Source organism: Microcaecilia unicolor, chromosome 4 (genome assembly GCF_901765095.1).
Source record: "Microcaecilia unicolor chromosome 4, aMicUni1.1, whole genome shotgun sequence".
Classification (NCBI taxonomy): Eukaryota; Metazoa; Chordata; class Amphibia; order Gymnophiona; family Siphonopidae; genus Microcaecilia; species Microcaecilia unicolor.
The window spans coordinates 321,951,926-321,976,528 of NC_044034.1; the positions used below are offsets into that span (position 1 = coordinate 321,951,926).

The 24,603-nt window shown below is 43.4% G+C and overlaps 1 protein-coding gene across 7 annotated transcripts in view; it reads right to left on the reverse strand.

Moving 5' to 3' along the window:
- Positions 1–10,055, reverse strand: part of LETM2 (leucine zipper and EF-hand containing transmembrane protein 2) — an 84,260-nt gene extending 74,205 nt beyond the window's left edge. For 2 of the 7 annotated variants that reach the window (XM_030201929.1, XM_030201930.1), the window contains exons 1-2: positions 9,855–10,054; positions 6,165–6,239 (exon numbers count right to left, since the gene is read on the reverse strand). In XM_030201929.1, the coding sequence (XP_030057789.1) occupies positions 6,165–6,211 (47 nt within the window). In that variant the 5' untranslated portion in view covers positions 6,212–6,239; positions 9,855–10,054. The other 5 variants (XM_030201924.1, XM_030201923.1, XM_030201925.1 and 2 more) reach the window with 5 other exon arrangements.
- Positions 10,056–24,603: the final 14,548 nt, after the last annotated feature.

Consider the following 24,603-nt stretch of genomic DNA (forward strand, 5'->3'; position numbering starts at 1 on the left):
CTATTTAACGAAGGCTCAGATATTCAAGATGGGGGGAATTTCTACGCCCTTATGTGGGAGGGCTCCGGGATCTCTTTTTCATTGTTTGTGGAGCTGCTATAAAGTGAGACATTTTTGGGACTCCATTGCTCAATATCTGGCAGATCTTTTGGACTCGAGAATCATGTGCTCTCCGATGGGAATTTTGTTAGACAAATATGAAGCTTTCCTTTTACAGGGGGGCTCGGCCCGTCAATTGGTTCGGAAGGCCTTTTTGATTGGTAAGAGGCTAATACTGAGCCAGTGGGTGGCGGAGACCCCTCCGGATTTCTGGCATTGGCGAAACAAACTACACGAGTTTATGTTGTTTGAGAGGAGAGGTGTGGGCAGCTCCCCTGGGCGGCAGAGGCGGTTTCTAGATATTTGGGGGCCATATATTCACAGCCTGTCTCCTAAAGGGCGGAGTTCAGTGGTGAACTCGCTTTAGATATATATTGAGGTGGGGCCATCCTTTGTGGTAAGAAGTTGGAAGTCTGGATATCTCTCTCAGCAAGGGGAGGGGGTAGGTGGGGGGGGGGAGGGAAGGCTTTTACTGTTTGTTTTACTGTTCTAATTTTTGATAACAATTTGTTCCTTACTAAATTTCGAGAGTGGTGGAAGTTTGATATGGGTTGGGGGAACATACGAGTTCAAAGTAGACTGTTTTAGAGTGCTGGCAGGGGGGGGGAGGGGGGTTCTATACCAAAACATTGATGATAATGCTCTATGTGAGGGGTTTTTTTTTTTTTCTTGAGCTGTGAATGTGTTCATTATCAGAGTTTACATTATGTTTTTCTGGGTACTGTTATCCGTATAATATCATCAATAAAAATTGTTGAAACATAAATGTGGGGTGAGGAAGGAAAAATAAAAATATGCTTCACTTGTTATCAAGGATGACAAAATGTAAAAGTATGGACATTTTTACAGTCATAGAAATAGTAACTGCCACCGGGGGGGGGGGGGGGGGGGGGCAAACAATATCCATATGTAGAAATTTAAAACATTGTTATGATGTATACAAATAATGGATACACCAGAGGGAATATCAAGAGAGTACCAAATGAATATACATATGATATACTCAAAAACAGGGTAAAGGAAAAGGCATAATAGAAAAAATTAAGAAAAAACGAACAGTCTGTGAATCAGAGGGTGAAGGAAAGGAAGGGGAAGAGGGGAAAAGGCCGACTATACATACCAGCCAACAGAGGATACTGTTGAGACAGTTGGAGGTAGACATTCCTGTTTTCAATTTATCTGATTTTTCTCTCAATCCCACTGCAACTTTGGTACTACAAAAGGGTCTTCCTTTGTGCCTACAGCCAGATGCAATGCTTTTCACACATGTAGACCTTATCAAATTCTCAAGAAAACTGCAGATCATTCAATAAATTTTCTCAACATGTCTGTAGTTAAAAAAACAAACAAACAAAAAAAAGCCTTCTGTTTGGATCCCACAAGACCTATAGACCCACTTATTCAAGAATGCAATGCCTGTGTAGAACAAGATCTGCTTAAGATAGTTGTTATAAAATTTATCAAGAGAAGAGAAGTGCTTTACAGGGCTTGGCAAAGAACATGGAATAGTCATTTTAAACCGCTCAGACTACGTCTCTGAGATACACAATTGAGTGACAGAAGATATTATGCACCTCTATCCTCTAACTGCAGACCTACAAAAAGACATCAATTCCCTTATTGATTTAGCATCCAAAACAGGCTTATCTAACCAAAAGAAGCTGATTTTCTCCTTGTGTCTAATCCTACCATCCCTAAAATTTATCCGTTACCTAAGATCCACAAATCACTCACCAACCCCCCAGGTAGACCTATCATATCTGGAAATGGATCAGTTTTGAAACCGCATTCCATTTTTGCAGATTTCTTTCTCAGGCCTTACATACCTCTTATACCTTCCTACGTTCAGTACTCCTTACACATGATCAATTTGCTACAGGATTTTGATGGTGAACTTAACACTCTGATGGTCACCCTAGATATAGATTCTTTGTACACCAACATTCCTCAGTATGAAGCTCTTCAGGTCATTGAAGAAACTCTCAAGAACTGAATCACTCATAAGCACATTCCTAACAAATGCATTCTCACACTGGCAACCATGGTACTTACTAACAACTACTTTTGTTTCCAACAGAATTTTTATCAACAGATTAAAGGCATGGCCATGGGTCAACCATTGTATAAATATAGTACAGGCCTGAAGCCTACTACCCAGCTTGGGACCTGCTGGAAGAGCTTTGCCCAGCCTAAGGGTTGCTGGGAAATACAGGTCAAGAATTAATTGAAATCAAAAGAGCTTTTAATAAACGGTTTCTGGCTGGCATAATTTGTCAAGTTGGAACAGAAATAGCTCAGAACCTAGTGTATCAGGTGCATAAAGAAAGCAGAAGTGAGAAAGAACATTTGTGGTCAAAAACAGCTGCCCATCTGCCGGAAAAAGGCGGGGGATTTTTTCCAAGGGTAAAAATAATCCGCGGTTGGTGTTAAAAAAAAACTATCATCGGACACCTGTGCAAAAGTAGTTTTTTTAGAACTTCATAGAACTCAATGTAAATCAAGAGTATAAATATGGCTGATAGCCTTCAGCCTTCCTATAGTGGGACAGTCTGCGACCAGAGGTTGACCTGCATGTCACCCTGTTGAAGATCTCCCCATAAGAATATTAAATATTTAATTATATTCTTATAAATCAACGCTTCATATGTAACCTAGCTTGGGTGAGTAATGAATTGAATATTTGAACCTGTCTCTAATTCTCTCTATTTCTTAGGTATGGGGAATTTGTTACAATATATGAGATCTGATATAGACAAGGAGAAGGGTTAACTAGAATAAAATGACAATCCTTATGTGTCTACTTGGGGAAGTGCACATCCCTAGGCAGACCCCTTAGATATTCAGTTATGATTGGAATTCATGGGGTTCAATGACTGGAGTCAGATGAAATTGGTAAAAGCCTTCCCTGTAGAACCCCAAAGGAATTCACCATGGCCCCAGATGTTGCCAATTTATGTCACCCATTTTGAGAGATTATTTCTTGAAAATCATCCTTACAAATCTCAAGTTCTTTTCTACATGAGATACATAGATATCTTTGTGATTTGGAAAGGGGACATAATCACTGGATGGGTTCTTCAATTGGCTCAACACAAGAGATGCCAATCTTCATTTCAAAATACAGTATCATGAGAAGGAAATTTGCTTTTTGGACTTATTCATAAAGATGCATGCCATTTCACCACTACTTTATTTAGAAAACATACTGACTGAAATGCATTCTTCCATTTTACCAGCTATGATCATTACCAATTTAAGAAAAATTAGCCGTTGTGTCAATTTTTACGTTTGACGAGAATATGTACTAATTTTTAAGATTTCGATCATCAAATATTATGACCCACAGATCTGTAAATAGAGGATATCCGAAGAAACATATAGTAGACGGATACAACAGAGAGTGGTTGAGGATAGAGATAAGCTATTATCTACTAGATCTGAGAAACCAATACCAGATATTGTTTGAACACTGAAATTCTCTTATTTAGACATATTCAAACTTCATATTTTAGAGAAACATGAATGCTTCAAAAATAAGCGCATAGTGATAGCATATTCTCGCACAAAAAAAAAAAAAAAAAGATTTTGGTCCCATTCTGCCTGTTAAAAACATTTCTCCTGAGAACTCCGATGATGCACCCCTTGGACACACCACATGTGGAAAATGTAGTGTGTGTGAACACAGTTTACCAATACAAGAACTGGGGTAACATACAAACTCAATCTTAGTTCAGACTGTACCTCTTCCAATGTCATCTACATCATGTTATGTCCATGTCCTCTAGCTATGTTAGAAAAACTAAGAGACCTATAAAAACACAAATAATTGAACATCGTAGTTGTCAGACATAATGTAGAAACTACACCTTTAGTCCCACACTGGAAAGCAACAGGACACTCCATACAAGATTTAAATTTTTTTTGTGTTTAGGGTTCTAAAAAAAAAAAAAAAAAAAAAAAACTGGCGCAGAAGTATAACAGACAACATGTTGTTCCGTGAAGAACAAAAATTGATGTTTCAGTTGCAAACTTTGGAACCACATGGCTTAAAATATAGATATTGATGATTACAAGCATTTTTTGTAATTCTAAACCAAATGCATTCAATATTTAGCACAAAGTCTTATCTACCATACACTACTTTGGTTGTCACATGAACCTTTCTTCCTAGTGCATACAACATCTTATCTTTAAACTTTGTAGTTGCTTTTTATGTGATATATTTTCACATTTTTTTCATATCACATTTACATTTCCACCCTTTTGTTTTCCACTGTTATTTACATATACTATTTTACTGTTTTCTCTTTTTCACTCCCTTTTATTTCTTTTTAGATGATTTAATTTTATGTTCTTGGGATTGCAAAACCGATTCTGGCAGGGCTGACTGGATTTCTACATCAAGCATTGTTGCTGGGGAAGAGATCAATATTATTGCACTGGCATTACTGAAGGCCACCTACTTATGACTCTTGGTGAGTTCTGAAGATCTTGCTGTTATCGATGGAACGTTTAACAATTGTTGAGTTTTCTTGTTTGAAGAGAGAAAAGTTTCAATGCACCTGGGAACACTTTTGGGACACATTGCAGTCAGCAGCCCGCAACAGGATTCTCAGCTGATGCCCTCGAGTGGACTTATTGTTTTGAAAGTATTTCAGCTGCATGAAGTGCAGTAGGTGGGATGGGGGAATTGGGAGGCTATTTCTGGTAAACATGTTATTGCTGTGCTTGCTATCTTTTTGCTTTATTTGTAGAGCTGTTGACATTGTTTTGTGAAATGATTTGGTTACCTGCTATTGTTCTCAATAATAATAATTATATATATATATATATATATATATATATATATATATATATATATATATATATATATGAAAATTAAACAACTAAACAAACATCACTGCTGCATGTCCCAGGGCTCAGTCCTCACAGGCACGCCTTCTGTTCATCAAATGATAGCAATTATGCTTCAAAAGCTTTAAGGCCTATCTTAAATTTCTGAAGGGAGGGCTCTAATATAATGGGAGATGGTTCCAAAGGGTAGGAGCGCCAATGCTAAATATAGAACAATGGGTAGTGTCTAAGATAATGACTCTAAAGGAAGGAATAACCAATAACTTTTGCTATGATGATTTCAGAGTACGAGATGTGAAATAAGCAATCAAGTACCAAAATAAATATGGCAGTTCAATAGAATATAATACCTTATGAATCATCATCAAACTTTAAATGGAAACGTATAAGCTATTGGTAGTCAATGTTCTGCTTGAAGAAGAGAGGCGATTAATTTAACAGCAATGTTTTGGATTAGTTGCACTCGCCTGATGTCTACTGAATTAATACCTTGAAATAAGACATTACAATAGTCAAGATGGGACAGAACTAAAGCACAGACCAACATTCTTATTGTTTTTGCATTCAGATGTTTAATAACTGAATGATCTAAACTTTTAAAAGCATTTACTAATAATAGCTGACAAACGAGAATGAGGTGTGAAATTAGGATCTAATATTACTTCTAATATTAGAAGCGAAGCTGAACGAGATATTGGTGAGTTAGCTATAATAATATTCTCAAAGAGAAACTGTGTCTTATCTAGAAAACAAAAGCAAGGTTTGTGTTTTATCTGGGTTGCATAGTTGGAAACATGTTAGTTGAAAGAGAAATTCTAATCTCTGTACAAGGATATAGTGTGGATACTGTTATGTTTCTAATGGAAAATAATAAAAGAAATTTGAAAAAAAAAATTAACTTATTAATTTCCAAACAGGATGTGACAGAAGCAAGCTTTTCATTAAGTGATATTTATTCAGGTTTGACATATCAAATGGAGTAAGAATCTGAATGTCATCTGCACAGATAGTGTTAAATTTAGGGACTGAATCAATCTCATTAATGGCGACATGAAAATATTAGAGAACAGGTGCCGATAATGAGCTCTGAGAATTTAATATGGGCCTTTTTTTTTTTACATAAGAGATATGTGCTTCATTGGACATTATAACCTAAATGAAAAACAAATACATTTGATTTACAAAATATATACTCTCACAAAATTTCTTACCTGGATCTGACTGCAGTAAGCAGCACATTACATGTGTATGCAGTCATATTTTCTTGCGCCTATATTCTTTTAGTACTGCCAGAACAGAAAAAAAAATTAAGCAAATGCATCTACTACTACTACTACTATTTAGCATTTCTATAGCGCTACAAGGCGTACGCAGCGCTGCACAAACATAGAAGAAAGACAGTCCCTGCTCAAAGAGCTTACAATCTAATAGACAAGAAATAAATAAAGTAAGCAAATCAAATCAATTAATGTGTACAGGAAGGAGGCGAGAAGGGTAGGTGGAGGTGGACCTAAAACCTATGTAGCTTATTACAAAAGACCTGTCCTTGCTCTGGACAAATTAAAAATATGTTTAATCAACTAAGTCTTACTTATTTTACATATTGTCACACAGATCCAAAATTATACAAATACATCTCATTTTCTTCATTCAGGGGTCCTTTTACTAAGGTGCGCTGAAAAATGGCTTGCGGTAGTGTAGGACATGGTTTGGGGCGCGCGCGCGCAGATCTATTTTTTAGCGTGCCTGTAAAAAACACCTATTTTTTGCCGAATGTGGACGTGTGGCAAAATCAAAATTGCCGTGTGTCCATTTTGGGTCTAAGACCTTACTGCCAGCCATTGACCTAGCAGTAAAGAATCCAAAAATAAAGTTACCGCAAGAGCCACATGGTATTCGAGCGGTAACTCCATTTTAACACACATTGGGCACGCATAGATGCTTATGCGGCTTAGTAAAAGGGGCCCTCAATGCACAATTAACCTCTCAAATTTTGTTGCCAGAGCATGTAATAAAAGTACTTTGTGTAGCTGAGTGTGAGAGGTTTGGACAAGTTCCTGGAGGAAAGACCATAAACCATTAACAACAGTGTAGATTTGGGGAAAGCCACTTGCTTATCCCTGCGTTCAAGCAGCACAGAATCTATCTACTTTCTGGGATCCTGCCAGGTACTTGTGGACTCCATTGGCCACTATAGAATACTGGGCTCAACGGACCTTTGCTCTGACACAGTATGGCCATTCATATATGTCAATTACATTCCATAATCTTTGTAAAAATAGAAGCATAATAAAACAGTTTTCCGATTTAAACACACACATACAAAATATGTTTACTTGATGGTAAATAGGATGCTTTGGAACTAATCATTGGAACTTTGTACTCCATTATCAACAACACATCCACAATTCTTATCACACCTGCTAAGATGAACCTGCATTCTCTATGAATTCTCTAGTTATTATAATTTTCCCAGTTATAAGCCACAATTCCATCAAAATGCTCAGGGACCCTTTTACTAAGCAGCAGTAGAGCTAACGAGTGGGTAGTGAGCGCTAAATTTGCACTACTGCAGGAGTAGCGCAGGCGTCCTGCAGTCGTTTCAAAGTTGGTGCACGCTGTTTCACACAGAAAATAATTTTCTATTTTCTACCGCAGGGGGCTTTCCCAGTGGATATCGGCAGCAAAGCAACATTGGAGCACGTTGCTCGATAACCGCCCGAGTAGCACGTGTGCCCTTACCACCAAGTCAATGAGTGGCAGTAAAAGCTCAGGCAGTAAACAGCGAATGGCCATTTACTGCCCCATTAAAAAAAATGCCTTTTATTTCCAGCTGCGGTAAAAAAATGGCCCAGAGCAAGCAAACACACCCCCACACTACCGCAGGCCACTTTTTATCGCAGCTTAGTGAAAGGACTACAAGTAAATAGACTGTATGGTAGGTATTAGGTACCGGTGAGAGTGTGTGTGTGTCATTCTCATCCAGCTTCTGAGCCCCTAAAAGTCCTTTCAAAAATTAAACACCGAGCCTCTTATCCCAAACTGAAAGAAAAAAAAAATTAGAAAAGGTAAGTAACAGTGTGAATCTACACTGAAAAGAAAGCATCATCAATAGAGGCATAGCATAACTCTTACAGGAGCTGGGAAGAAACGTGAATGTGTAAACCAGGGTTCAAAGCCTACCAATGCTCCTTATAACCTTAAGCAATTCACTAAGGGGTCCTTTTACTAAGCTGCAACAGCAAGCAACCTTAGCATGCCCTTATATGGGTCTTTCTGGTGCACTAAGGCCATTTTTACTGCAGCCATAAAATATACCATTTTCTTATTTTTGCATTAATAGGTCATGCACTAATCAGCGGCGTTCCTCTGTCGGCTGCCACCCGGGGCGGATCGCCGCTGTGCACCCTCCAGCACATCGACTTTGTGTGGCTGTAAGGTCCGCCGGTTCCCTGCCCCGGAACAGGAAGTAACGTCAGAGGGAGCAGGGAACCAGCGGAGACAACAGCCGCTCCCTGCATCCCCTTGCAGCATGCACCCGGAGCGGACCGCCCCCACCACTCCGCCCTTCATATTCCACTTGCATTAATGTTACCATTAGGATGCACCCATTTTTAAAGTTACCAATGTGAGCACTTACCACCCATTTCATAGGCAGGAAGGGTTCCTGCATTATTCATGCATTAACTAATTACCAAAGAATACCCACTCTCTGACTACTGCATCAAACTGAATGTAATTCACCTTGGGGTTCTTTCATCAAGCTGCGGTAGAAAGGCCCCTGTGCTAGTAGCAGGGGTCATTTTTGCCACACGCCAAGGCCCTTTTTACCATAGGAGGTAAAAAAGGCTGAAAATTGCCATGGCCATGCATTAAGATTGATCTGTGGGGCCATGTGGGGGGGGGGGGGGGGGAGGAGCACTAACCACCACCCTTCTAAGATGGCAATAAAGGCTTCCGCACCAACCCAGTAGTAACTGGTTAGCGTGCGGTGCTACCCGATTACCGCCAGGTTAGTGCCTCACTAAAAAATACAGGTCAATTTTCCCTAGCACACAGATTGGAATTATCACCGGCACCCTCATTGGGCCAGTGATACCTTCAGATTAGCGCGAGCTGCGAGGTAAACCCGCATTGGGCTTACCACTGCTTTATAAAAGGGCCTCTCAAGCTGCCAAAAGAAACAAAATATGAGCTGAAGTATTTTAAATTAAAAAGGAAAAAAAATCTTTGTTTAATGTAATACTTTCAGATGACGTACACCTCCTGTAAAGACCAAGAATTAGATTTTTCTCCCGACCTATGCATAACTCCTTGGATGCCCCCTTAATAACTCCCCCCCCCCCTGTACAAAAAGGCTTGTTAACAGATCAGGGATACAGAGCCCCAATCTGACTGCCCCTACTTGACTGACTGTACACTTGTCCTTTAGATTGTAAGCTCTTTGAGCAGGGACTGTCCTTCTATATTAAATTGTACAGCGCTGCGTAACCCTAGTAGCGCTTTAGAAATGTCAAGTAGTACCGTAGTAGCCATTAACATTTCTCAAGACTTACGTTATTATATTAATCTGTTTGTATCTATTTTTAGTTTGCATAGTTTATCAGAACATGTCATTGTATCTTATTACTGTCTGACACATAAATACAATATAAAGTAAAAACTATAGAATGACAAGACTCAAAACTGGAGAAGGGTGGAAAAATACTACTACTACTTAACATTTCTAAAGCGCTGCCCGGGTTACGCAGCGCTGTACATCCAACATTGTCAGAAATGCCAGGTTTTCATCATCAGAGTTAAACACTGCTGGGAACCAGTGCTAAGACTGTGCTGCGGGAAGGGGAAACGGCCAAGGCCACAAGCTAACCATTTATCCCGCCGGCACTCTCGGAACTTACCGCGCCCACACCAGATAGGTTGCGTTGTGCCAGGCGCCCCGGTCTAGGAGACTCCCCTCCCTCCTTTGGCTCCAGTGGCTTCAGAATCAGCAGCACCCAGCTGGCAGTACGTCCCTGCTCACACCTCCTTACAGGCCGCGCCTTCACTGACAACGTTATCAGCCAATAACGACACAGGAAGACAGGTATCGACAACCAATGGAAAGCCGAGCAGCTTCCCCCCTTCTACGATACACGAAGCTTCGATTCTCGATCTAACCTCCTTGGGGTTAAGTGTCCTATCCTACTCTGGAAACGTCATCGGAGCGTTTGCTTATCATTGGTTCGCATGTAATTTGTTCCGGGAATTTGGAAGTGCAACGGGAAATGAAATTATGTTAACCTGCTGCTGTGCTAGCTTGCAAGTTGAAAAGCCAGTTGTTAAACGAGTAAGGGTTAAGATATTAGGTCATAGGCTTTGGGTACCTATCAGACAATCTTATAGTTGATTTTTATTCAGAATAATGTCTCCAAATGGAAGGTATTTGTGACCTGACTTGGAAAACAGGATACTGGGTTAGATGGACCATTGGTCTGACCGTGTATGGCTACTCTTATGTTCTTATATAAAAGATATTATGATACTTTACTAACTCAAAATCCAAGTTTGAAACACAGTATACTCACACACACACATACCCACAATTTAAAATTAAAAACCTGGGGTATAAAGCAGGGGCGTATCTGAACTGCGGCGGTAGGGGGGGGCCAGGGCCAGAGTGAGGGGGCACATTATAGCCCCCCCCCCCCCGCCGCCATTGCCGATCCCCCTCCCCCCAGCCGCTACCATTGCCAACCCTCCCCCTCCGTTGCTCGCTTACCTTCGCTGGCGGGGGACCCCAACCCCCGCCAGCCGAGGTCCGCGTCCTCCTGCCGCTGCCGGCTGCCTTTGGTGCTTTCATTTGTCCATTGAAGCTGGCGCCAACTAAAGTTTCTTTTGACTCTGACGTCGCTGCACGTTGTACGTGCAGGACGTCAGACTCAGAAAATGTTTCTGAGTCTGACGTCCTGCACGTACAACGTGCAGCGACGTCAGACTCAAAAGAAACTTTCATCGGCGCCAGCTTCAATGGACAAATGAAAGCACCAAAGGCAGCCGGCAGCGGCAGGAGGACGCGGACCTCGGCTGGCGGGGGTTGGGGTCCCCCGCCAGCGAAGGTAGGCGAGCAACGGAGGGGGAGGGTTGGCAGCGGTAGGGGGGTCCAGGGCGAAATCTGCGGGGGCCCAGGCCCCTGAGGCCCCACGCAGATACGCCCCTGGTATAAAGAATAAACTATAGTTACTACTACTACTTATTTCTATAGCGCTACTAGATGTACGCAACGCTCTACACCTGAACATGAAGAAACAGTCCCTGCTTACAATCTAATTAGGACTGTCAAACAGGACAAATAAGAGATAAGGGAATTACTAAGATGGGGATGATAAAATAAGGGTACTGGACAAGTGAGTAAGGGTTAGGAGTAAAAAGCAGCATCAAAAAGGTGGGCTTTTAGCCTAGATTTGAAGACGGCCAGAGATGGAGCTTAACGGACCGGCTCAGGAAGTTTATTCCAGGCATATGGTGTGGCAAGATAAAAGGAACGGAGTCCATAAATTCAGAGGGATTGTAGTTAGGAAACAGGGTTAATTATATGAGTTAAGTGAAGCAAATGATACATACCTGTAGCAGGTATTCTCCGAGGACAGCAGGCTGATTGTTCTCACTGATGGGTGATGCCCACGGCAGCCCTCAGATCTGGAAATCTTCCTAGCAACAAAGTCTGCTAGAGCCTTCGGTCACGCGCACCGTGGATGCATGGCCATTTTCCCACCCAATGCGCGGGGACATCAGATCAAAAAGCAAAGATGAAAAGAAGGAACAACTCCAAAGGGGAGGCGGGCAGCTTTGTGAGAACAATCAGCCTGCTGTCCTCAGAGAATACCTGCTACAGGTATGTATCATTCGCTTTCTCCGAGGACAAGCAGGCTGCTTGTTCTCGCTGATGGGGTTTCCCTAGCCCCCAAGCTCACTCAAAACAACAAAGAAAGGTCAATTGGGCCTCGCAATGGCGAGGACATAACAAGGCTTGACCTACGAAGAAAACATCTGAGAGTGCAGCCTGGAACAGAATAAAAATGGGCCTGGGTGGGGGGGTGCAGTTGGATCCTAAGTCCCAAACAGATTCTGCAGCACCGACTGCCCAAACCGACTGTCGCGTCGGCTATCCTGCTGAAGGCAGTAATGAGATGTGAATGTGTGAAGACCACGTCGCAGCCTTGCAAATCTCTTCAATAGTGGCTGACTTCAAGTGGGCCACTGACGTTGCCATGGCTCGAACACTATGAGCCGTGACATGACCCTCTAGAGTCACCCAGCCAGGGCATAAGTGAAGGAAATGCAATCTGCTAGCCAATTGGAAATGGTGCGTTTCCCGAGAGACTCCCCTCCTATTGGGGTCAAATGAGACAAACATTTGGGCAGACGGTCTGAATGGGCTTGTCCGCTCCAGATAGAAGGCCAATGCTCTTTTGCAGTCTAATGTGTGCAACTGACATTCAGCAGGGCGGGTATGAGGACGGGGAAAGAATGTTGGCAAGACAATTGACTGGTTCAGACACCACCTTCGGCAAGAACTTAGGGTGAGTGCGGAGGACTACTCGAGTGTGATGAAATTTAGTATAGGGAGCATGGGCTACCAAGGCTTGAAGCTCACTGACTCTACGAGCTGAAGTAACAGCCACCAAGAAAATGACCTTCCAGGTCATTAGTACATAAGTAATGCCACACTGGGAAAAGACCAAGGGTCCATCGAGCCCAGCATCCTGTCCACGACAGCAGCCAATCCAGGCCAAGGGCACCTGGCGAGCTTCCCAAATGTACAAACATTCTATACATGTTATTCCTGGAATTGTGGCTTACATAGTACCGTAAAGGCGTTCGCCAATTCTGGTATGAACAAATACAGTAATGTTGTGGTAGAATAAGATTCGTGTGTACAGACACATTAGGGAATTATAGAGAGGAAGAGTTATTATATGTCCATTATATGACCTTCATAAGGAGAGTATTGCGGCTTCCTATAGATGAAATACTTCAAGACCTGTACATATCCATTTGGTCAACTCCAAATTTGGTGATTACCGCTTGGTAAACACCATTGCTATAAAAATAGCACTGTAAATGGTGCTTACTGGGGGTGGGAACTACCACCAGGCTCCTGCACTAGCTACTGCTATTACTACTCATTTCTGTAGCGCTACTAGACATACACAGTGCTGTACACATTATATGCAGGTACTTTCTCTGTCCCTAGAGAGCTCACAATCGAAGGGGTGCTTTTACTAAGGTGCGCTGAAAATTGGCCTGCGGTAGTGTAGACACATGTTTTGGACATGCAGAATCATTTTTCAGCGCTCCTGGAAAAATAGCCTTTTTTTTTTATTTTGCCGAAAACGGATGTGCGGCAAAATGAAAATTGCCACATGTCCATTTGGGTCTGAGACCTTACCGCCAGCCATTGACCTAGCAGTAAAGTCTCACGCGGTAACCGGGCCAAATGCCACTTGGCGCGCATACCTGATGAGCGCCAGAAAATTAAAAAATATTTTTTGTGCGTGCTTAGAGGATATGTGCCAAAATGAAATTACCACAAGGAAGCTGTGTGGTAGCTCCATTTTAGCATGTGTAGTGCGCACGTAGACGCTTACGCGGCTTAGTAAAAGGGCTCCACGTTTTTGTACCCAGGGCAATGAAGTGACTTGCCCAAGGTCACAAGGATCTGCAGTGGGAATCAAACCCAGGTTGCCAGGATCAAAGCCTGCTGCACTATACATTAGGCCACTCTGCCCAGCAGTAGTTCTTGATTGGCATAAAGCAAGTCTATTGCTGCATGCCAACCTTTAGTAAAAGGGCCCTTTACTGTGTTACTAGGTTTGGTTCCGCTATGAGTCCATTTAGTAGGCTGCAATATCTGTTTAATATAGCTTTTAGCTTGTGCTAACAAGAGCATTTCTGTAATAGAGTGCCAAAGCAAGTGCCATATGAGTGCGTAAGTGTACAGTTATATGTGTAAGTGGCAATAAAACACCTAAGTGCTAGTCTGTAAGGGTGTGTGTAAATGACAGAGGGGCATTTTCGAAAGAAACGTCTAAGTTGGAATTTGGACGTCTTTGTAAAACGTCCAAATTCGGAGGCGGGGAAAAGGTCATTTTCAAAAAAAGATGGATGTCCATCTTTGTGTTCGAAAATACTAAGGACGTTCTTGGATTTGGACATCTTTGATTTTCGCCCATTTTCGAAACCAAAGACGTCCAAGTCTAAAATGTCCAAATTCAAGCCATTTGGATGTAGAAGGAGCCAACATTTTGAGTACACTGGTCCCCCTGACATGCCAGGACAGCAATCGGGCACCCTAGGGGGCACCACAGTGGACTTCATAAAATACTCCCAGATACACAGCTTCCTTATCTTGTGTGTTGAGCCCTCCCAAAACCCACTACTCCCAACTGTACACCACTACCATAGCCCTTACAGGTGAAGAGGTCAAATACTTCAGATGGCAGGAATCCAGTGGCTCAAAAGGAGGTTTCATCAGCTGGGTGAGGACGACATTGAGATCCCATGACACTGTTGGAGTTTTGACAGGGGGCTTTGACAAAAGCAAACCTCTCATGAAGCGAACTAAAGGCTGTGCAGAGATAGGCTGACCTTCTACACATTGATGGTAAGCACTGATTGCACTAGGATGAACCCTTACAGAGTTGGTCTTGAGACCAGACTCAAAGTGTAGAAGGTATTCAAGCAGGGGCTGTGTAGGACAAGAGCGAGGATCTAAGGCCTTGCTATCACACCAGACGGCAAACCTCCATTTGAAAAAATAACACCGCTTCGTGGAATCATTCCTGGAAGCAAGCAAAACTCGAGAGACACCCTCAGAGAGATCCAAAGAGGCGAATTCTATTCTCTCAACATCCAGGCCGTGAGAGCCAGAGACCGGAGGTTGGGATGCACAAGCGCCCCCTCGTGCTGAGTTATGAGGGTTAGAAAACACTCCAATCTCCACGGTTCTTCTAAAGATAATTCCAGAAGAAGAGGGAACCAAACCTGACACGGCCAGAAGGGAGCAATCAGAATCATGGTTCCTCAGTCTTGCTTGAGTTTCAGCAGAGTCTTCCCCACTAGAGGTATGGGAGGATATGCATACAGAAGACCCTCCCCCCAATTGAGGAGAAAGGCATCTGACGCTAGTCTGTCGTGGGCCTGAAGTCTGGAACAGAACTGAGGGACCTTGTGATTGAGCTGAGTGGCAAAAAGATCCACCAAGGGGGTGCCCCATGCTTGGAAGATCTTGCGCACCACATGCTGGGCACCCGTGTAGCAGAGGTGGAGTCGGGCCTGGAGGACAATGCGACGGCAGTACAGGCACTGGAAAGGCGAGTGCAGGGACATACAGCGGACACCCAATATTTGCTGGATAAAGTGGAGGACCTCGAGAATAGAAGCAGGCGATCCAATATACGGATCCGTGGCATACCTGAAATTCCGGACTATCTGAACTGCAAAGAGGTGGTACAGCGTATTGCGGCCCAACTCCTGTCGGAACCGGATAAACCACGAGAACCAACCTCCATATTGATTGAGAGGGCACATAGAGCTTTGGGAGGCCGGAATAAGAACGCGCCTAAGGACATTGTGGTCTGCTTTAAATAATATAAAACGGAAGAAGCTGTAATGCGCAGAACGAGAGAAGCTGAGCCAATAGAATGGGATAGCTATCCCATAGAAATCTATCATGATCTGTCTTCCACCACACCTAAAGGCACAGCGAACTAAAGCCTCTAACAACCCAGCTCAGAGAAGGGATCAGGTATAAATGGCAGCACCCATTCACCCTGCTATTCTACAAAGCGGGTAAGCAATGTAGAGTGGTGTCGCTGGAGGAAGCGCAAGAATATCTAGCACGAGAGGGACCAGCAGAAGAATCAGGACCATCACAGTCAGTCCAGCAGCCTGGGAAAGATAGACCAAAATGGCAGTGGGTCTCCCAGGGAAAGGGAAGGCTGCGACGGCAAATCTCCGATAAGAAGATGATGCATGCAACGGATAAGGGCTGAGAGTGGACGAAGATCTTGAGGTGAAAGACTAGCAGACCCGCAGTGAGATTGGTCCCCAAAAGGGGCAAGAAGTTGTGTGTTGATAAGAAGTGACTTATAGACTGTTGCTGTTTGAAGGACGTGACTTCCACCTAGATGGGCATGCCATTAATGGGTAATAAGGCATGTCCTGATTGGTGTTGGGGGTTGGTAGGGAGGGGGGGTGGAGAGGGCGGCGGGGGGGGGGGGGGGGGGTTGGACAGCACAGGGTGGTAGTATGGTATGAAGGGTAGAAATATGAGGTTATGTCTATATGTACATGTGTGACGTTTAATGTGCGAGGCCTTAACTCACCCCAAAAAAGAAGGCAGGTTTTTAGATAAATTATACGCCTAAGAGCAGATGTGATGTTTCTTCAAGAAACTCACCTAAAGCGAAGTCATGAATACTTGATGAGGCATAGGTGTTTTCCCATAATACACGGGGCCTCAAGCTTAGATAATAAAAAAACACGGGGGTACTTATAGCCTTGTCTAACTCCCTCCCCTGGGAAATACACAAAACATTAAAAGATAAAACAGGCAGATATGTGATAGTGGTGGAATCGCTATATAATGTATATTATACTATGGCATGTGTGCATGCCCCCAATGAGGGGCAGGAAATCTTTCTGAAGGAGCTAGAAGGGTTTCTACAAAAAGTAGCAAGAGGTCAGCTCCTAGTAAGAGGAGATCTAAATCTTACGGTGGCCCCCCTAGTGGACAATTCAGGGGTGACGTATGCTAAAAAAGGACAGGGCCGCGTTGAAAGAGTGGATAGCAAGATGGGGGCTGGTGGATATATGGCGAGAGTTTCATGGCTCAGAAAGAGATTATACATATTTTTCTCCCAAATATAGTACATACTCTAGGATAGATTATTGACTGGGAGATGGTATGATAAGGGAGAGAACAAAAAAGGTGTACATTGAGCCAAGAACTTGGTCAGATCACTCCCCGGTAGTGCTATCTATGAGGGTGGGAACTGAGAGCAAAGGGCAGAGACATTGGCGTATGAATGAGGCGCTCCTGATAGACCCGCAAAATGTCAGTGAAATTGAAAAATATATCATAGAATATCTCAAATTCAATGATACGGGAGAAGTGCAACCAGCTAGCCTCTGGAAAGGGTTAAAAGCAGTCCTGAGGGGACAATTGATAGCACTTCAGGCTCATCTTAATAAGACGAGGGCAGAGCGGGAAACCTTCCTTAGGACTGCTGTGGCAGACATGGAGAGACTGCACAAAACAGACCCATCTGACAGTAAAAAGGCAGGAGAGCTACACCAGCTTAGGGCACAGCTTAATGAACTACAGATGGCAGAGATAGCAGTGCAGATGCAGGAAGCCCAACAACAACACTTTGAGTTTGGAAATAGAGCTAGTAGGATGCTTGCCCATAAGCTTATAAAACGAGCCCAACGTAGAGCCATCTCGGGTATAAAGTGTGAAACTGGGGAGCTATATAATCAAACAGAAAAAATATAGGCGGTGTTTTGGGACTTCTATAGTCGATTATATCAATCAGAACAAATGGCCTCTTCAGAAGAGATGGCCCAGTACTTACAGAGGGTGGGGCTCCCTAGGGTATCGGGGGAAGAATTGGAAACACTCTCAGGCCCTATGACCCTGGAAGACATAGAGAAGGCAATAGCAGAGCTCCCCAACAATAAGGCTCCTGGCCCCGATGGTTTTCCTGTCCGGTTTTACAAGCTATTTGCCAAATGGCTAGCGCCATTATTGCTCAGAGTAGTTGCCTCCTTCGATGAAGCCCAGGAACTTCCATACTTGTGGAGAATGGCGGAGATAGTTCTGATATTAAAACCGAGTAAGGATCCCCTACATTGTGGGTCCTATCGACCGATTTTGCTGTTAAATACAGATTATAAGATCTTTACCAAAATATTGGCTAAAAGGCTACAGGGGGTAATGCCCTATTTAGTGCACGAGGATCAAGCGGGCTTCATCGCTGGACGGCAAACGTTTGACAACATTAGGTGTTTATTACATGTCATCCAGCAAGTCAGGGACGAGACAACACCAGTGATACTATTCTCAGTGGACGCAGAGAAAGCGTTCGATCGAGTAGAATGGTCGTTCCTATTCGCAGTTCTAAAAAAGATAGGTATAGGAGGCAGGTTCCTGGCGTGGCTCCAGCTGCTCTACACTAACCCAATGGCAGTAATTAAGATTAATGGGTCACTCTCTAAGCCACTGGGGCTGGGTAGGGGCACAAGACAGGGATGTGCGATCTCTCCATTGCTGTTCGCATTGTCGATTGAACCATTGGCCAAGATGATTAGGGAGCATGAGGAGGTAAGGGGGGTAATCAGAGGCAAGAGAGAGCATAAGATCATGCTTTTTGCGGATGATATATTGCTGACCCTAGCACAGCCCCGCCAATCTTTAAATCGGGTGATGGAGCTTATGGCCCAATATGGACGTCTGTCAGGCTTTAAAATCAATGCAAATAAATCAGAGATACTCAACCTCACAGCCCCGCAGCAGGAGACAAATGCGATACGAGAAGCTCACCTGTTTGTGTGGGCAGAGAAGTCTATCCAATATTTAGGTATCCAAATCACTGATAAAATAGAGACTATGTTCCAGGCGAACTTCCCAGGGAAGATGAAGGAGCTGTTTGAGGAAATAGACAGATGGGAGGGCCTGACTCTGTCCTGATTGGGGAGAATCCATGCCATAAAAATGATGCTCCTGCCTGAATTACTGTTTTTATTCCTGGCCCTGCCGATACCGATTCCTCACACGTTTTTTCAATCCCTGAATCGGAAAATATTTGCCTATATCTGGAGAAAGAGACCCCCAAGGGTACGTAGGTCAATGATGTTCCAAATTCCAAATAGGGGAGGTATGGGTCTCCCAAATTTCTACCTGTACTATCAGGCAGCACAATTGAGGATACTCGCAGAGTGGTATCCAGAGAATAATAAGAAGTGGCTACACTGGGAAAGAGCATGGATGGGTACCCGATATTTGGGAGATATTCTATGGTCCCAAGGGAGTGAAATTCTGGCTACTGCCCGGAGAGTTCCAACCGGATTGTCACCTATTGCACACATGGCTACAGTTGCGAAGGCGGGTATTCCCAGATAGAGAATACTTCTCGCAAATGGCCATCTGTGGAGCACCGGGTTTCCCACTGGGAGAATCAGAGAAAGCATACCAGGGATTGGCCCGTAAGGGGTTATATAGGCTGGGACAGTTATGGGATAAGGGGGAGGTCAAGGACTTTGAGATGTTGCAAGAAGAGTATGGATTGGAAGAAAGAGACCTGGTGTACTACCATTGCTTAAGGAACTACCTCCATAGACGTGCAGGGGAGGAGTTGGATTTGGCTGAAACGGTCTTAGAGAGTGCGATTCGGGGAAGGGGAGGGAGAGGAAGTATAACTAGGCTGTATAGAGCGCTCCTCTAGCTCTCCTCTCCCCAGGACTATTATGTGCACAGGTGGGAACGGGAATTGCAAATAAATTACCCACCGGACTGTTGGAGGAGTATCTATAGATATTTGTTGAAACCCTCTATCGCGCAGCCACTAATTGAAAATGGATACAAAATACTATACTGGTGGTACTATACACCGGATAAACTTCAAAAGATATACCCACAAATAGCAGAATGTTGGTGAGAGTGTGGGGAGACAGGCAAATTCATGCACATCTGGTGGGACTGTCCAAAGGTTCAAAGGTATTGGGCCCAGGTGCTAACGATGGTCCATACGATAGTAAAGGTGGAATACCCAAGTAGAGCAGAACACTGTCTACTGCACCTTCGGCCCCCAAAAATCCAGGTACATTGGCATAAGCTAGCTGTTCAATGTTTTGTGGCAGCCAAGATCATGCTAGCAAGGGCCTGGAAACAGATAGAAACACCAGCAATACAACTGGTAATTAACAAAGTGGACCTCATCTATCAGATGTCAAAATTAACGGCCTTGCGAAAAGGAAAGGTTAAGATGTTTCAGAAAGTGTGGCAAACATATGAACATGAGAGGGAAGCGTTATTACAACCATCACCAAAGTGCTAGTGGGAAGGGAGGGGAGGGGGGAGGGCTAAGGGGGGATTTAATAAGGAAGCTACCGAAACATTGTTAAGTTGCTGAGTTTGGAAAATGTATGAAGTTATAGAAATGTTTAGTTATGGATAAACGAAAATCTCAATAAAAATATGTTATAAAACAATGTGTTGCTTTTTGGGCCTGATATGATAAACAGTCTAGTAGGCATCTTGATTTGCTTCAGAAAGAAATCCATTGCCATGACAGCAAATATCCAGCAAATGTTCCACTATTTTGCTGTACACCCAGATTACGGAAAGTACTTGAGATACCTGTTGTACTGTGACCACAACATAAACCAGGAAATTGTGGAACACAGAGTTCATGTCTTTGGTAACAGTATCGCAACTGTCAGGAATAGTGAGCCCTTGAACCAAAGCTGGAGCTTTGGCAGAGAAATCACCTGGGCTGGCACAGGCAGGAATCAGAACAGATTGGACTAGGACAAACTAACAGACTCAACAAGGCAGGACAGAGGTAACTAAACACAATGGACAACACAAGAATCGGATCCAGACGATGCAAGGCAAGGCAAGGACAAGGCAAGACTCGGAACTGGATTAAAACTGGGACTGGGACCCAGAAATGCAAGACAAGGCAAAACACGGAAGTAGATTAAAATTGGGTCCAGAAAAGAACAAGGCAAGGACTGGATCTGGACAGGACTAGACTGAAACGGACAAGACAAAGCACAACTAGACAGGCAAGACAGGGTAAACCACGAGAACCAACCTCCATACTGATTGAGAGGGCTGGAATAAGAACGCGCCTAAGGACATTGTGGCCTGCTTTAAATAATATAAAACGAAAGAAGCTGTAATGCGCAGAGTGAGAGAAGCTGAGCCAATAGAATGGGATAGCCTGTTTAAGAATCCTGAATCCTGTCCCTGCCTTGTTTATTGTCTTGCTTCTGTTATTCTTGTTGCCTAGCTCCTACCCTGTCTTGCCTGTCTAGTTGTGCTTTGTTTTATCTCTTTGTCTAGTCCTGTCCAGATCCAGTCCTTGCCTTGTCCTGCCGTTTTCGGGACCCAGTTTTCCGTGTTTTGCCTTGTCTTGCATTGGTTGATCTTTGTGGTATGCTTTATTAAAGAGGTGGGTCTTCAGTAATGAGCGGAAGTTCGTTCTCTCGTAAACCGATTTCAAGCTGCGTGGTAGTGCATTCCATAACTGCGTGCTCAGGTAGGTAGACTAGTTTATCCTAGTCCAGTCTGTTCTGATTCCTGCCTGTGCCAGCCCCAGTGATTTGTCTGCCCAAGCTTCGGCTTTGGTCCAAGGGCTCACCATTCCCAACAGTCGTGACACAAGAAAAGCCTGCTGAGAGTTGGCAGCCACCTCACCCAAGCAAACCTAGAGAAGGGTGAGAACCCTCTTATCATTCCAGGTCAGCACCACATATCAACCTTGCATGTGCATCATTATCATGAGCAAGTTAAATATCAAGGCTAACACTTCACAGAGGGAGCTATCAGCGCTGCAGGATTATGGATTGTAGGAGTGAAACTTAGCATCATCTCTGTAATACACCAGTGTGTCAAATGTTGTAGACTACAGGGTAAGCATCAAGAACAAAAAATGGCAGATTTACCACCAGACCGGATGAGTACTGAATCACCATTCACCTAAGTGGGTCTAGATCTCTTTGGACCCTGGTTAGTTGTAACACGACGCACAAGAGATGAAGCATCCAACAGTAAACGGGGTGTTTTTTTTTTACATGCATGAGTGTCCGAGCAGTTCATATTGAAGTTATTAAGTCAATGGACACTTCAAGTTTTATTAATACCTTGTAAATATTCTTCTCCATCATTGGTCCAGCTAAGCAATCTGTTCCAATTGTGGAATCAACTTTGTGGGCACTTTAGAGAGCTGAACATCGCACCTACTAAATTAGACCATTCTGCTACTGAGAGGCACCTATGCAACCAAAAGTGTACCTGGATCTTCAATCCTCCTCACTCTTACCATATGGGAGGGCCATGGGAGTAAATGATTGGAGTAGTTTATCGTATCCTTGATGCTATGCTCTTGAAAACTGATCACTGTTGATTTAACAAAGCTCTGACAACCTTTCTTGCAGAAATCACTGGCATCATAAACACCAGACTTTTGGAACCAGTATCTTCAGACCCAAAGTTGCCAGCGATTTTAACTCCAGTTATGCTTCTAACACAAAAATTTAATACCATTCCTACACCATGAATTAAACCCATATAAGTGTTAAATGTTTAGGTCTTCATATATATCAGTTACCCATGATTTGTAGAGATAAAAGACCAAGGCTGCAGTCTATGAGAAAGGTAATTTATTTACTTACCAAGTATATTGATACAATTAATATTTTCTCGTGGGAGGATGGAACTACTGCATAAATATGCTGGCTGTATCTATCGCTCCAACAGTCTTTCTCCTTTTTCAAAGGAATTGATTCTTTGTGGTTACTCTTATATCTTTCAGGTAATTAACTTCCAAGATCTTTAACCAGTTCAGGTAAGTACAAACTTATTCTTTCAATACTATCAGAGTTCTGATCATAGGTATAGTTTTTGGTTTTTTTTTTAGGTGTGCAGATGATGTTATAGTCACTTATCTGCGTCCATTTCTTCAAAGCTTGCTTGCGTGGGGGGCCTGAAGTTTATCTTCTGGACTCAATCTTCTGAACTCGGTTCAAAGTATGTCTTTCCGGCTTGTTTCCTGTCTTTAATAAAACTGAATAGTAAAAATACCCTATCTCCCTTGACTATTTTACCAAATATTCCTTACTCTGGGTCAGGGATTTCACTGTGGCCAATTAACTATAAACAAATAAAAAACAATTAATTATTCCCTGGCAGTCCCCTATTCTTTAACTGTATCCCTGTTCTAAAGGAACCAGGCCTCAGTAATTACACACACTCTGCCTCACAAGCTTAACTTTCACAGCATTCCAGTACAGGCTCTCTGCTGTGAGTGGACTAAATTTATTTCATTTACAATCCCACATCAGTCTTCACACTCTCACAATTCACTCAGTATCCTTTCATGACAATTAAACAAATTTATTCTACATTAAATTAAAGCAGATGCTTTCACATGTATTTTACTCACTACTGGTCCTTATTCTCCCAAATTTCAGAATAATTTAGTCTCTCTCTCTCTCTCATCACAGCTGCCATAGTACACCACCTGCCACATCACTGTCCTAGGCTCATCTGCCTACTGAACAGGGTTGCCAGATTTAAATAATTTTTCCGACCCAAACCAGCCTCTAAACCCGCCCAAAAACCGCACACCCCGCCCCTGCCATCACCAACCCCGCCCCCGCCGTCATCAGCTCCACCCCGCCGTTCACAGCTCCGCCCCTGTCATTAACCACGCCCCCGAGGGCGAAAAACCGCAGCCGGCGAGAAAAAAACCCCGCCCAACGGAAAAGAAAGCCGCCCAAAAAAACCACGACCCACAGCGGGCAAAAGTTTCCCGCAGCGGGTTGCGGAAAGCCGCCCAATTGGGCGGGAAAACCGCCCATCTGGCATCTTTGTTACTGAAAAAAAGCTCCTTATCTAGGGCACAAGTCCCGGCTTGATCACCTGCCCTGTAACCACCAATCAGGCAGCTTCCCTCGGAATGTTGCTAAACTTTATCAGTTAAGAACATGGTGACAGGCTCCATTTTGAAACCCACCTTTCCCATAGAAATGAATGGGAAAAATGGATTTCAAAGCAAAACACAGTGTAAATTACACAATATTAAAATAAAAAATATAGTATTGTCCAGATCACATTTTACAGATTCCAGTCCATGATTTAAATTTTTTAAACTCCTTAAAGACACCATTTTATTATTATTATTATTTATTGCATTGTATCCCACATTATCCCACCTATTTGCAGGCTCAATGATTTTGACTCAAAAACACCATTAAAGTTCAACGAAACTTAAACAAAATTTCCACACCTGTTAAACAACATATGTGCTCACATACGCCGTCGTCAGAATTCAAAAATATGCAACCAGAGCAGCGCAAGGTGCTCCGCACCCAAAGTTCCCAAAAAACCTACTAATACATATTAAATTTTTAAAAAGGGTCTAGCCCACCTTAGGGGACCCACTGGACCCCCCGACCTTAAAAATAAAAATTAAAAAGTATACAGGGAAGGCCCAAAAATAACATTACAAAAAGCTCAAAAATAAAGCTAAATTAAGTTAATGTAAGGCCCAAGGTCCTCTTCCTTATCCCCTGGACGTCACCCTGGGGTCCATTTACATCTTCGGGGTCCTGATAGACCCCTGGCACCACCGACATTTTCGGTGAGGTAGGCCGCGGAAGTCCGCAGGGGAACCTCAAAAAATCGATGCCCCGGCTTCACTTTGTGGCCTACTGGAGCTCCTGGGCCTAATCCGCGCATGTGCCGGATCCGCTGGATCCAGCACGCACGTGTGGACCAGGCCCAGAGCCGGCCACTTTCCTTCCTGCCCTTCTCCAGTTTCGCGGCAGCGCGCCACTTGCGCCTGCCACCCCTGGGCTTGCTCCGGTCCCAAAACA